The 12,169-nt window shown below is 35.0% G+C and overlaps 1 protein-coding gene across 8 annotated transcripts in view; it reads left to right on the top strand.

Annotated features, from left to right (window-relative positions):
* QKI (QKI, KH domain containing RNA binding) overlaps positions 1–12,169 on the top strand; it is a 165,752-nt gene that overhangs the window by 103,879 nt on the left and 49,704 nt on the right. For all 8 annotated transcript variants that reach the window (XM_062572307.1, XM_062572305.1, XM_062572304.1 and 5 more), the window contains one exon: positions 3,096–3,239. In XM_062572307.1, coding sequence (XP_062428291.1) covers positions 3,096–3,239 — 144 coding nt within the window. The remainder of the gene's footprint in view (positions 1–3,095; positions 3,240–12,169) is intronic.

The following is a 12,169-nucleotide window of genomic DNA, read 5'->3' as shown; positions in this document are numbered from 1 at the left end:
CAACAGAATAATTTGAACCACAAACCACATTTGAGATAAGGCATTTAAAAATTTGAGGCTAATGCAGTTATGGAGAGATAGATTATCTCATTTTATATAACAAAAAATAATTTTCTCTCTTCATAAATACCACATATTGTTATTACTTGATAAAGCACTGCTTTTTGAGGCTTTGCACTATATTATTTCCATTGCGAGAGCAGCAGAGGGAACTGAGCAGGCGCCGGTGAGTTTGCTTGCAGCTCATGGGAGTGTTCTGTTGGTCAAGCTGGAGGGACCAAAAGCTGCATTTAGAAATTCCCTCCTTTTAAGGAGCAAAACTGGCCATTTTATTTGGAGACAGCTTCCCTTTTCATTTGCCCTTCTTTCTCTGATATGTTTTAATGGTACTATGATGCCTGTTAGCGTGTACCTGACATGCTGGTGGATGACAGGTTGACCATGAGCCAACAATGTGCCCTTGTGGCCAAGAAGGCCAATGGTCTCCTGGGGTGCATCGGGAAGAGTGTTGCCAGCAGGCGGAAGGAGGTGATCCTGCCCCTCTACTCAGCCCTGGGGAGGCCTCATCTCAAGTCCTGTGTCCAGTTCTGGGCTCCCTAGTCCAAGAGAGACATGGAGCTACTGGATAGAGCCCAGTGTAGGGCTATGAAGATGATCAGAGGGCTGGAGCACCTGCCCTATGAGGAACAGCTGCGAGAGCTGGGCCTCTTCAGCCTGGGGAAGAGAAGACTGAGGGGGGGATCTTAGCAAGGTGTAGAAGTACCTGAAGGGAGGGTGTCAAGGGGACGGGGACAAACTCTTTTCAGTTGTCCCATGTGACAGGACAAGAGGCAATGGGCAGAAATTGAAGCACAGGCAGTTCCGCCTGACCGTGAGGGGGAATTTCTTCCCTGTGAGAGTGACGGAGCACTGGCACAGGTTGCCCAGAGAGGTTGTGGAGTCTCCTTCTCTGGAGATCTTCAAGGCCTGCCTGGATGCAACCCTGTCTACCTGCTGAGCAGGGAGGTTGGACTAGATGATCTCCAGAGGTCCCTTCCAACCTTACTGATTCTATGATTCTGATAACCAATATCTTCTGTGTTCTGCCTTTATGTCAGCTTGCCACGAATATGTGTAAGAAATAGCAGCGTGTTGTTTGCACTACCCTGTGGTTTAGGAACGTGATCTGATTTATCATACATTTAAAATAACTTTGTCCATATTAAAACAGTTTGTCGTTATCTTAAAAGATAATAACTTGCTCCTGCTTAGGATAAAAAAAAATGAATTGTTTGAACAGGAATAGTGCAGTTTTGATCATGACTTAGTGAAATAATCTGTGAATACCTTGTGGTAGATATTTCTATGAAAGATTAAATTATAGCACAGAGCACATTTTAACTCAACTTTGCTTTGTGTCAGGTTCTGCTTTATAAATGAAAATTACTTTTTTCTTTTTTTCAGCTTCTGAAATTCACAGAGATATTTTTAAAGTCAGCATTGTTTAGAAAGTTACCTGAGATAATGTCTTTAAACTAGTTTAAATGACACTGTTCTTAAAACTCACAGTAGCTGATAGTGTGTGCCAGAAGAAATAATTGCTTTCATTTTCAGGTTATGCTCTTGAGTAGCATGTAGTACCACAGTAGAAGAAATTTCCTTTCAAGGAAATTCCTTTATCTAAATTTTCCGTATAACTCGCCCCCTCCCCCCATTTTTATCCTTCCCTAGTCTACAAAATATTTCAGATTTGAAAAAGTTGAATGAAATGTAGAACAGTCTAAGAAACAGTGCTCCCTCTGGTATTTATGAATATGAAGCACTTCATGTATTTGTTGACATTAAATCTTTCAATATTTCTTGTGTGTGAGAGAGAGATTTCCTGGAAGAATTTTAATGAAATTCAGGGAAAAAGCCACATTTACAATTAATTTAGCTTGTCTTGATTTTTATAAATGTGAATTGTGGTAAGCCAGAACCACCTCACTTATAAGTAGGAGGCTCCTTTGTTACCACCTGTATTTTCTGTTTAACTCAGTGATTTTACAGAGGTCTTTCTCTTTATGTAGGCCTTCACTTGAATTCAAAGGCTGTAGTAATAAACTTGTGTCTTTACTGATTTTTTTTTCCAAAGTTTTTACCCCTTACATGTTCTTAAATTATGTTTATGGGAAAGTTACCAACTTTACTTTTTAATAAAAATGGTGGTGGAAAGTGTTCTCTGTCTTTTCTTCATCATCTCATTTTTGAATGAATGAATATTTGAATGTGTTACTTGAATATACCTCTATCTGTTAGTTAAAACTAGATTTTTATCATTTACTTTTAAAATTCTTTTTAGTGCTTGCTCTCTTTCTCTAAAAGAAGTGTTAAGACCTATCTTTGGGATTATTAATGCTAATGATGCAATAGGGTATCTGTATACTAGTGACTGTCATTTTATATGTTTTACTATGGCCTGTATAACCTGTAAGCCTTGTCACTTCTTCCTCCTCTCTAACTTTCATTCAGAATATATGGCTCCATTTTGAAAATTATAACTAACATTTCTTTTTTTAATGGTTTTAAAGCTTGTCCTTGTCAGTATTTGAAATGAAGTTCTTAAACACAGAGCAGTTGTTGCATTCTGTTGCTGTCCTTTGGAGTGATTCACATGATGTTTCTATGTATGCTGACTGTTTCACTTTTCTTGTTAGGTTGTTTAACCAACAGTGTTTTATCTGTTGAATCCCTGAATGGTTCCGAAGAATAGCAATGTTTCTGTAGTACTTGGTAGTCTTGTTCTTGTCCCTCTGTTCTGTGGGAGAGGGTACTCTAAGCAATCACGCTTGTTCTGCAATTATTCTAAAAAAGAGTGAGATTCCAAAAAAACACACCCTAAGTCCCCCAAACCTTTTGTAGAAGATAGTTTGAAACCTGAGTACTTATTAAATAACATAGTAAAACAAAACTCTTTCTCTCCGCAGTATCAAGAAGACTTTTCCCATCTCCAGCAGAAATGCAGCTCATACCATTCATGGAATGGAGTGTGTCAACTGTTTATTTAATTGTTTTAAATGGAATATAGCAATGTTTCATAGTTTCCATGTTTATTTTTTCATTTATTTATTTATTAGGAAGAACAGAACCGAGGCAAACCCAACTGGGAGCACCTGAATGAAGATTTGCATGTACTTATCACTGTGGAGGATGCTCAAAACAGAGCAGAAATAAAACTGAAGAGGGCTGTTGAAGAAGTTAAAAAGTTACTGATACCTGCAGTAAGTATTTGTATGCAAGTCTTTGATTTACATTTCCAGTAGTTACTTCTGAAATACAGTTAGTAATGCAGTAATAAGAATAAACCTGCATAGCAGCATCATGAAATTCAAATTAATATATTCATGTATATATTATATCATTTTTTTAACTGTTAAAATGTATTATCCTTAGTAGAATTATTTCTCAGGATAGAAGAATACTTTTAAGAAATGTTGAGGTTTTTCTGGTTTTTGTTTGTTTGGTTTTTGCCTCTTTCAGAGGTAGATACAGAGAGTTTTCATTACCTTTAAAAGGTAGTGCTGATCTGTTACAAGCATTAGCTTTCTCACATTCTTTCAGTAAAAGGGTACTTTCCTTTAAGACTAGGGAAAAAGTGACATACTTTTATGTTTCTTTTAGAGATGATTCTGATACTTCAAGGGAAGAAGGCATGTTTTCTTAGGTCCTCATACTAAGTTTTTTCCAAAAAGAACAAATCCCCTCGGGAGGATGGTATCAAAAAAACACTGCTATCACTGTATTGGGGAAAAATGAACATAGTAAAATTAGCTTGTATTTTTGGAAGCAACAGGTTTTTTATATATATATATATATATATATATATATATATATATACACATGCTTATATATGTATGTGTGTGTATACACACACACACATTTTATATATATTTACATATTTTTATATACATATATACATACATATATATATATATACGTGTACATATATATATATATATATATATACACACACACAAAAACAAGCTCCTTTGCTTCAGTTTTTGGACTGTGCTTTGTCTTAAGAGTGTACTGATTATATTCTTGTAAGAGCTGAAAAAGTCCTGAGATGAATTTGAATAGAACTAGCAGGATGAAGTCTTAAGTGATGTTATTAAAGACTTGTTGTGTGACTAGTATATTTGATAAGATGATTTTTTTTCCTTCTTGCCTGCTAATATAAACGAACTTCTGCCCAGCCAGGCAACTTAGGAGCCTTTTGCAGAGACTAGAATTTTTCCATGTGAAAGCCAGCCTCTTTGATCTACTCTATACTCTCACTCAAAGCAAAGTGACTCAGTGTGACTTTATGCTGCATTTCATGCCATTAATTTGCATCTTGTGATTTTTACCATTTTTGTGCCATTATAAAATGATAAAAAATAAATTTACATCTTTCTCAATGGAGGAAATATTTTCTGTATTCTGAGAAAAAATTAATATCTCCTGAAAAAAAGTAGCAGTTGGTATTAAAATGAGCTAGTGATTTTTGAGTGCTTGCTTAGTGAATGCTAGTGGAGGCTGATTGATGAAACTTGTGGTGATATATGCTAATATAAAAAAATTCATTCAGAACTGGGGGAGGCAAAGAAATGTTGCAATATATGACAAGTTTTAAGAAGTTATCAAGGATGAGGAGAGAGACTTAATTTTTGAATTAACAAAATGTGATAGAATATTAAGTTGGAAGTAAGAAAAAAAATTTAATGTACACTTTTTTACTTTGCACATTGTCAGTCGCTATGAAAGGAGAAGACCACAAGGGAAAGTAGATCTTCAAAATGTATACATATAAAAGAGATCCTGAGCACATTAGAACTGACTTATAATCAAGATTAGAAATGGCAAGAAGAAAGAATATTTTTCATATGGGCAAAGCTGAAACCCTTAGGCTCAGTTCTCTAGTCCCTGTGTAGCACTGTAAGTTTTAAAAAATATATAAAATAACTGGCAATACACAATCACTTTTGAGTTTTCGTTGGCTCTTCTGCAACCTCACTTCTGTTGCTGAATGTGTGATGACTGAAGGGTTCTTCCGGAGATGATCTGATAGACGTTAAACCAGATATGTGCAGTCTATACACTGTGTAGGTTTGTGTTATGTCTGGTTTCTGTAACCGGTGTGTGTGGTAAGATGGTTTGCGCCTCCTAAAAAAAAGAGAAAGAGTAGTTTTTCGTTGTTATAGTATCTGCCAACTCCAATGTTCTGCCTTGTTTTAGAATCACTTGGAGGAACTCTGTAACCCAGAATGCAAGGTGCTTTTTCCCAAAGGGAAAAGACAATCAGAGCTAACTGTTGTTCAGAAATAGTATCTGTTGAAAAACACTTTTTCTGTCAATTCATTTCATTAACATCTTTCTATATTTTGTATAGGCAAAATATAGAAAATATATTTTATGTTCTAATACATACACAACAGAGTAGCAGGTTTATTGGCTCTCTGCTGAAAGTCATACTTCATAGGGATAGGTACATGTAGTTGCATACTGATGAATTAATATATAGGTAAGCTTATCTTTGTACTACCTACTGTGTCTCTTTAATTAGTCAAATAAAAAGCACCAGTCTAATCAAATTCTGATTTCAGAAATTTGGAGAGTTGAAAATTTTTGTTTTAGAATATAATGGTGGGAATTGAAAATGTTTTGTACAAGAAACCAAAAACCTTTAAGTAATTAGGGAATGGTGGGGGCACGGGGAATCCTTGCTAACTTTTTGGTGGGGGAAATTGGTGATAGGGAAGATTCCCAAGATATTTTAAAATATATAAACAGAAAGTTGGAAATTCTTTCTCACAGTAGAACATTGCAACTATTACTGTTTTCCAACTATATGAGAGAAGTTCAAAATTCATAAAGGGTATTTATTTATGTCATTGCTGCTGTTCTTTCCATCTAATTTGGAAAAAAAATTGGAATTTCATATGAGAAATACAGTCTTAATTTTTGCCATATAGTGGCAATACAGTTGTTTCTCAGATACACTTCAGAAAAGCAAACTAGTACTAGAGATAGGAATGAATTACTAACTTACTGGAACAGATAGTTATTTTTCTGGTCAATATATTAAAGGATCTAGCTACATTTTATAACAGCAGTGCACAAATAGGCATATTTCTAAAATTTCCATGTGGAGACAGATGAAGGAAGAGGTTATTTCTGTAGCATTGTGTGTTTCTTCTCCTCTTCACTAATTAGCATCGTGGGTTTTAGAATGTGGTTTTGGGTTTTTTTTTTTTTTTTTTTTATCTTCTTCTTTGTGGATGTGAGTGTGTTCATTTCTCCTTTCCTTTGGTATAGGATTTTTACAAAGATGGTGGTTTAGTTGTACAGTTTATCTTTAGAAGGAAAAAGGAGAGCTTGAGGCAGACTGGCTGAGCAAGCCATTGTTCTCCTCAAGGAGAAAGGCTGAACTCCTCAAGTTTTTAATTAATATTTCTTTGGTATGAAATTTGTTATTTATTGTGGCTTTATTTCAAGTTCTGTGAAATTAATTTTTTCCTCTTCCCATAGTTCACTGAGATATTGGCCATTATCTGGACCTGTAGGATCATTTGATAATGCTTCTTTCATGTTTTTCTCCTAAGGAAAACAGGAAGAAGAAAGCGCCAGTTTTGGGGGTCGCACTGAATTGCACCTTCCTCATGCCTCTTTCTAAAGCATATCCTACATGGTATTGATCTTTCCTGTGTTCATTGTTAGGGTTTTAACATTTTATTTGTTATTTGCTAGAGTTTGGTAAGGACAGGCAGTTCCCTTTTGAGGCAAAAGTGGTTCTGGATTGTACACTGCAGAATGTAATAAAAAGTGGAGAGCTTTGTAAGGAGACTTAGGTGATGATTAAATATAACATCCTAAATTACACTGATATGTTGTTATGAAAGATTTGGAATTATTCTTCAAGGTACTGGGCAGTAGGGCTGAGCTGCTCTACTGTAGAAATGTGAGAGTCTTCTACATGTTCTGAGAGGTGTTGACTGAGGTGTGCTAGCTGAATCTATTTTCTAGATACTCCTTTTGTTACACAGATGTTCAGATCTCCAGTTACTATTTCACTGATATACTTTCTACAGGCTGAGTGATCTATGGCGTAAGTAATTTGCATGCAATACTTCTTACTCCTTTTCCTTTTGACTCCACATTCTTCCTCTCTGAGGAAAGGATGGTATTTGAGGCTTTACTTAACACTCGTTTAATCTGGAATCACAATGTTTTTTAAAATCCTTTGTCTCACTGTTCCTGGGTAGGGGCAGCTGCAATTCTAGCTGGTGCAGCTTCTATCTTGTTCAAAGACAACAGTAAAATAGTATTAGTCCCTCTTAAATTGTACACAGTATTTGCTACTATGATAGTGGTATATTAAGATTGTAATAGGCAGGAATAATGTTGCAGTAGAAGTTTGTGTAATTTTCTTAGCACACTTGGTTCTTGCCTGTAAAAGTGATACTAGACCTTTCAGTATTGATTGTCTTTAAATTTAGCCATATGGTATGGGGAAAGCATATCATTGTTTAAAGGAAAAAATGCATTGTGCTTAATTAAAGTAAATAATACTGTGACAATATTGCTGGATATTTCTCATAATATTATTGAAAGCACGCTTGTAGTTGATGGTTACAATAACAACATTCACAAATTTGTATTAATTTATTGATTTCGTAACATCAAAATCCTTAGAGTAGATGAATGTCAATGGCAAGGATTCACTTAAAAAGAAGTCATTCAAACACAAATAAAAACCATGTGATATATAGGAGATGGTGAGATGATTGTTGCTTGTAAAACATTAATGACTTGAAAAGTAGACGTGAATCAACAAAAAAACTGTTGTCATTTTTATGTATCTTTTAGCAGTTTTAAGCATCAGACAGCAATTGCTATCAGACTTTGATAGTGTTCCCAAGCATATCATCCTGCAGTGTTTAGCTGAGGCATTTAATAGTGGAGTAAGGAAAAGATGTAAAACTAAGCAGTTACTAGAACACAGTTTCCATACAAAGATAATCTGTATCAAATTCGTGTACAGCTCCAAATTCTCAAAAACTAATAAATCATTTAACAGGAGAGGGAAAATTGGATAATTGTTCCCATATGGAAGTTGCAAATAACTAACTTCGCTAATCCTAGGGTCAAATTTCAAGAAGAAAACTTGGAAAGCTACAAGTCTCAATTATAAAGCAGGAATACCACTCTGAAATGAAGACTGTTGGATTAACTGTTGTTGCTGTCCTTTAACCATATCATAGTTATTGCTGTGACTTACTTCGTTTCCAGCAGGCCATTCTGAACGACAGATATGTGTGAATTTGTGAAAAAGAAAAAATAAACCATAACTAGCTCCTCTAAATATTCATAAACAACAGAGGGAAAATATCTATACTTAGCAAATGGTAGAGTAGTAAAAATGAGAATGAGAACAGCTGTGGATATACCTAATGCCCAAGGGGCTGAAGCTGTTGCTTGAAAGAAGTGATAGAATAACTTGAGTTAGGGTTTTCTGTTGGATGAGTTTACTTTGGCCAGGGGTTCTGGTACAGTTAAATAGAGAAAGCCACTAGCAGAAAAGTAAAAATGGGAGGGGTAAGCAGAGTGCTTTGAAGAAAAGTTAACTAGTACAGCGTGATAAGAAATACTGACTGTTTTCAAAGAAAGTAAACAACTTGATATTGTAAGATTTTATATTTTGATTTTGATTGGGATGCAGTAAGAACAGCCTCACAAAGTTGCAACTGAATTTTAGATCATGGCAAAAAGGAGGAAAGCTTGTGCTGATGATGGGTGCCTTTCAGTATAAGCTGTGAGAAAAGACAGGACTGCAGAAGAATGTTTTAAGAATTACTTTGAAGTCAGAAGATTAAAACATGTAACATACCCAATGCTTACAAATGGATGAGGGTCATGTTCCATATAGTAATAGGCAAAGGAATTAAGAATAAAGGAAGTGGTGGAAGGAAATCTGCAGAAAGAGTAGGATTGAATCTTCTCCTCGGAGATAGTATTAGTCATCTTTCTGGTGTGATGAAAAAGCATTGAATAAAGAAATCAAACTATTTGCTGAATCTTCATAGACTTTGAGAACATTTGGTAGTCTTCCTTATGATCATGGGGTGTCTTCAGATGTAGTACGTTAACCAAAATATCGGCAAAGGTTTGAGTGAAGGTATGATGTAGACACAGCTAAATAGATGTAGCCTAATGGTTAAAAGTAAATATTGGTCTTAAATGGGAAACGGTCTCTTTTGTGAATTCTCTTGCATCAGTTTTGTGAAGAGATGTTAGAGAAACATAGTACAAGCATTTCATGGTTACACTGAATGGCTTGTTTTGCTAAAGTGGGTCTTTCCATGGCAGCTCTGCTAATGTGCAAGGATTTTTCTTCCAGATTTTCTTTTTTCCAGATGCTAGCTGTACTGTTATCAAAACAGCAGCAGAAAATGACATTATAGTGTGTTTCATCTAGTTTAATATGTTGTATACTGAATGTTTTTACAATTTGGAACATGCATACCAAGCATGACTATAATGAAAGTACTTGGTAAGTAAGGCTAACTGACCTTCCTCTATTGATTCTCTATTACTAGAGATGTTAGTTCTAATAGTGTTTCTATTTTTAGTCAATCCTAAATAGATAAAAATGCATATTTGAAGTAATATGTATATAATTAGAGAGAATGAAGGGGCAATAATACTGACAGGATTTGTTTTTCAGCTAGATAAGTTAAAAGCACCCTTTTTTTCCCAAAAAAATTTTAAGCAAATTTGATTAGATTTGACTAGATTTTTTTTAAAAAAGTGAATTACTAGTGATTCCCTTACAAGTGTAAATTTGAGCTGTGGCTTATTTTCAACTTTACATTAAACTGAAAAGTTCTTCTGTTTCTACCTTAGTTATATTATGTGCCAAATTTCTTACTAAAAACTCATTCCGAAAGAATCTTAATTGTGTTTTAGCTTCAGAAAATGTGGATTTTATAGTAATACTTCGAGTTATTTATTATCCCCCAGCTGTAGTGGGCAACAGCTTGAAATACAAATGATACTAGGAGAAGAGGAAGATTTCATTCATCTTAGTCATTTAAAAAAACCTTTACATTCCACATGTAAGTTATACTTCCCAAACCAGCTCTTAATGACTCATTCCTGCGTGGTGTGCTGTTTTCTCCACTCTGCCCCCGCCACCCCGCAATGAGACTATAGCGCAGTCTTCTACAGCCTGCCTGTTGTGCTCTCTTCAGTCAGGCTGTGCAATTCATTGTCTGCTCCTTGTTCAATTAAAGGTATGAAAATGAGTAGTCAGGGATGTAGTGGCAGAAAAAGGACACTGCTATCTTTAAAAGCTTTTTTAGGAAAATCCTGCCTTGCATCTATTTTATAAATTCAGATACAAGCTTCTTACTGGGAATATCATGTAAATGATGAGAAGAGAAGCTCTGTAGCTAAGATAGTGAAGCAGTGAAACTTCTTGGGAATGACTGCTTAACAATATATGGTAAACCTTTTGATGTGGACAAGAGGAGATAATATATTATTTTTAGTGTTATAAGCAAATTTAATATTTCCATGATAGTTTGGCCACCACAGTCCTGCTGTTCCTGATGATTTGTTGCTCCTGCTTCCTATTTTGCATTAATAACTACTGGCCTTCATCTGACCATGTAGTGAGCCCATTTAGAGCACTTAACCTTGGATTAGCTGACTTGCTGTGGAGTCAGATTTGTTATAGTGCCACAGTTGGTGGAATGGGAAGATGGAAATAGGGAAGAACAAGATTGCAGCAGATGAGCCTTAAATGTATTTATACTATTTTAGAACTGCACATTGAGTAAGTTCAGCTGCAGATAAGATGAGAACAAAATAGTAAGATACTTTTTGTACAAGAATATGGTAGTGGAAAGCAAAAGAAAACAGCATAGAAGCCTCCAGTACTAGAAGTGGTAATTTCGATAGTTGACAAGATTTGATTAAAAAAATATATATTGTTTTGAGCAGCCCTTAATTCTGGCACATATTTTAGTAGTTGTCTTTCCCTAAAAATTTACAGTATTGTACAAGTCTTGAGTTTTAAAGATGAAAGCAAGACTTTCATACAGTAAATTACATATGAAGTATTCATATATTGTACTTGATGTGCTACTACAATGTTAAATTTTTGAGCTTTGGCTAACGTTGACTATTAACAGAATAACTGAGCCCAGCTGCAAGTGTGAAGCAACTCTCCCTATCTTTGCACACCGTGAATCTGTGCATTGCATAGATTTCGACTGATGTTTCTTACAGATTTGAACATACAGTGCTTGACATGTAGTCAAATCAAAAAGTAGCAGTACAAACTGAGGCACAGGATTCTTGTCTCTAAGTTTTTTTTATGTTAAGGGAGAAAGAAGCTTCTCCAACAGTTACTTCCATTCTAGTAAGATGGTCTTTTAGGTTCCCATTCTACTTCATATTTTTGTCTTCAACAGCTGCTCAAAATATCTGAACTTTCACTTTTCAGTGAATTTTATGAATTTAATTTAGGACAAATTTTATTTAACATTATACATTAATATCTTAATTCTAGTGTAATTTTATATATCTTGGGTACCAAAGCTTTTTTTGGAAATACGTAAGCCTCGTATGTAAGTGGAAGGAATGCTAATTTTAGGGTTGTGGTTCTTGGGGGAGACATAGTATAAAGAATAGACATTTTGTTGTTTTACACGTTTTGTCTTTGTGCATTTTTTTTTTATATTGGATGTATTAAGGAGGTCCAATTACTTCAGGTACAGGTTTTATAGGCAGTATTTTCTGGAAGGATCTTACTAATTGCAGACATCTTAGTGTTACTAGTGTACTTAGTGTTAAGTAATTGTAAAGTAACCAGTGAGCATTTCACTTTCCGAGTTACTTAAAGTATGCTGTATTATCAGTGTTTTGAAATTTACACTTATACAGAAATAAAGCTTCTCATGCAGACATTTGTGGCTTAATGCTGGCTTATGATTTTCTGTTCATCAAGCTTCTTTACCTTTTGCTCTTTTGACAACGGAACACTGAGAAAATTTTAATCTTGGGAAGTCAGGCCAGAATTTTACAGCTAATATTCATTAGAAAACTTAAGTGACTCTTTTCTAAAGAGCACAGAAAGTTTTGAGATTGCAGTGGAGAATTTGTG

Source organism: Rhea pennata, chromosome 3 (genome assembly GCF_028389875.1).
Source record: "Rhea pennata isolate bPtePen1 chromosome 3, bPtePen1.pri, whole genome shotgun sequence".
NCBI lineage: Eukaryota > Metazoa > Chordata > Aves > Rheiformes > Rheidae > Rhea > Rhea pennata.
Note: the sequence above shows the minus strand (reverse complement) of the source record. Positions and strands in the feature narration are given on the sequence as shown.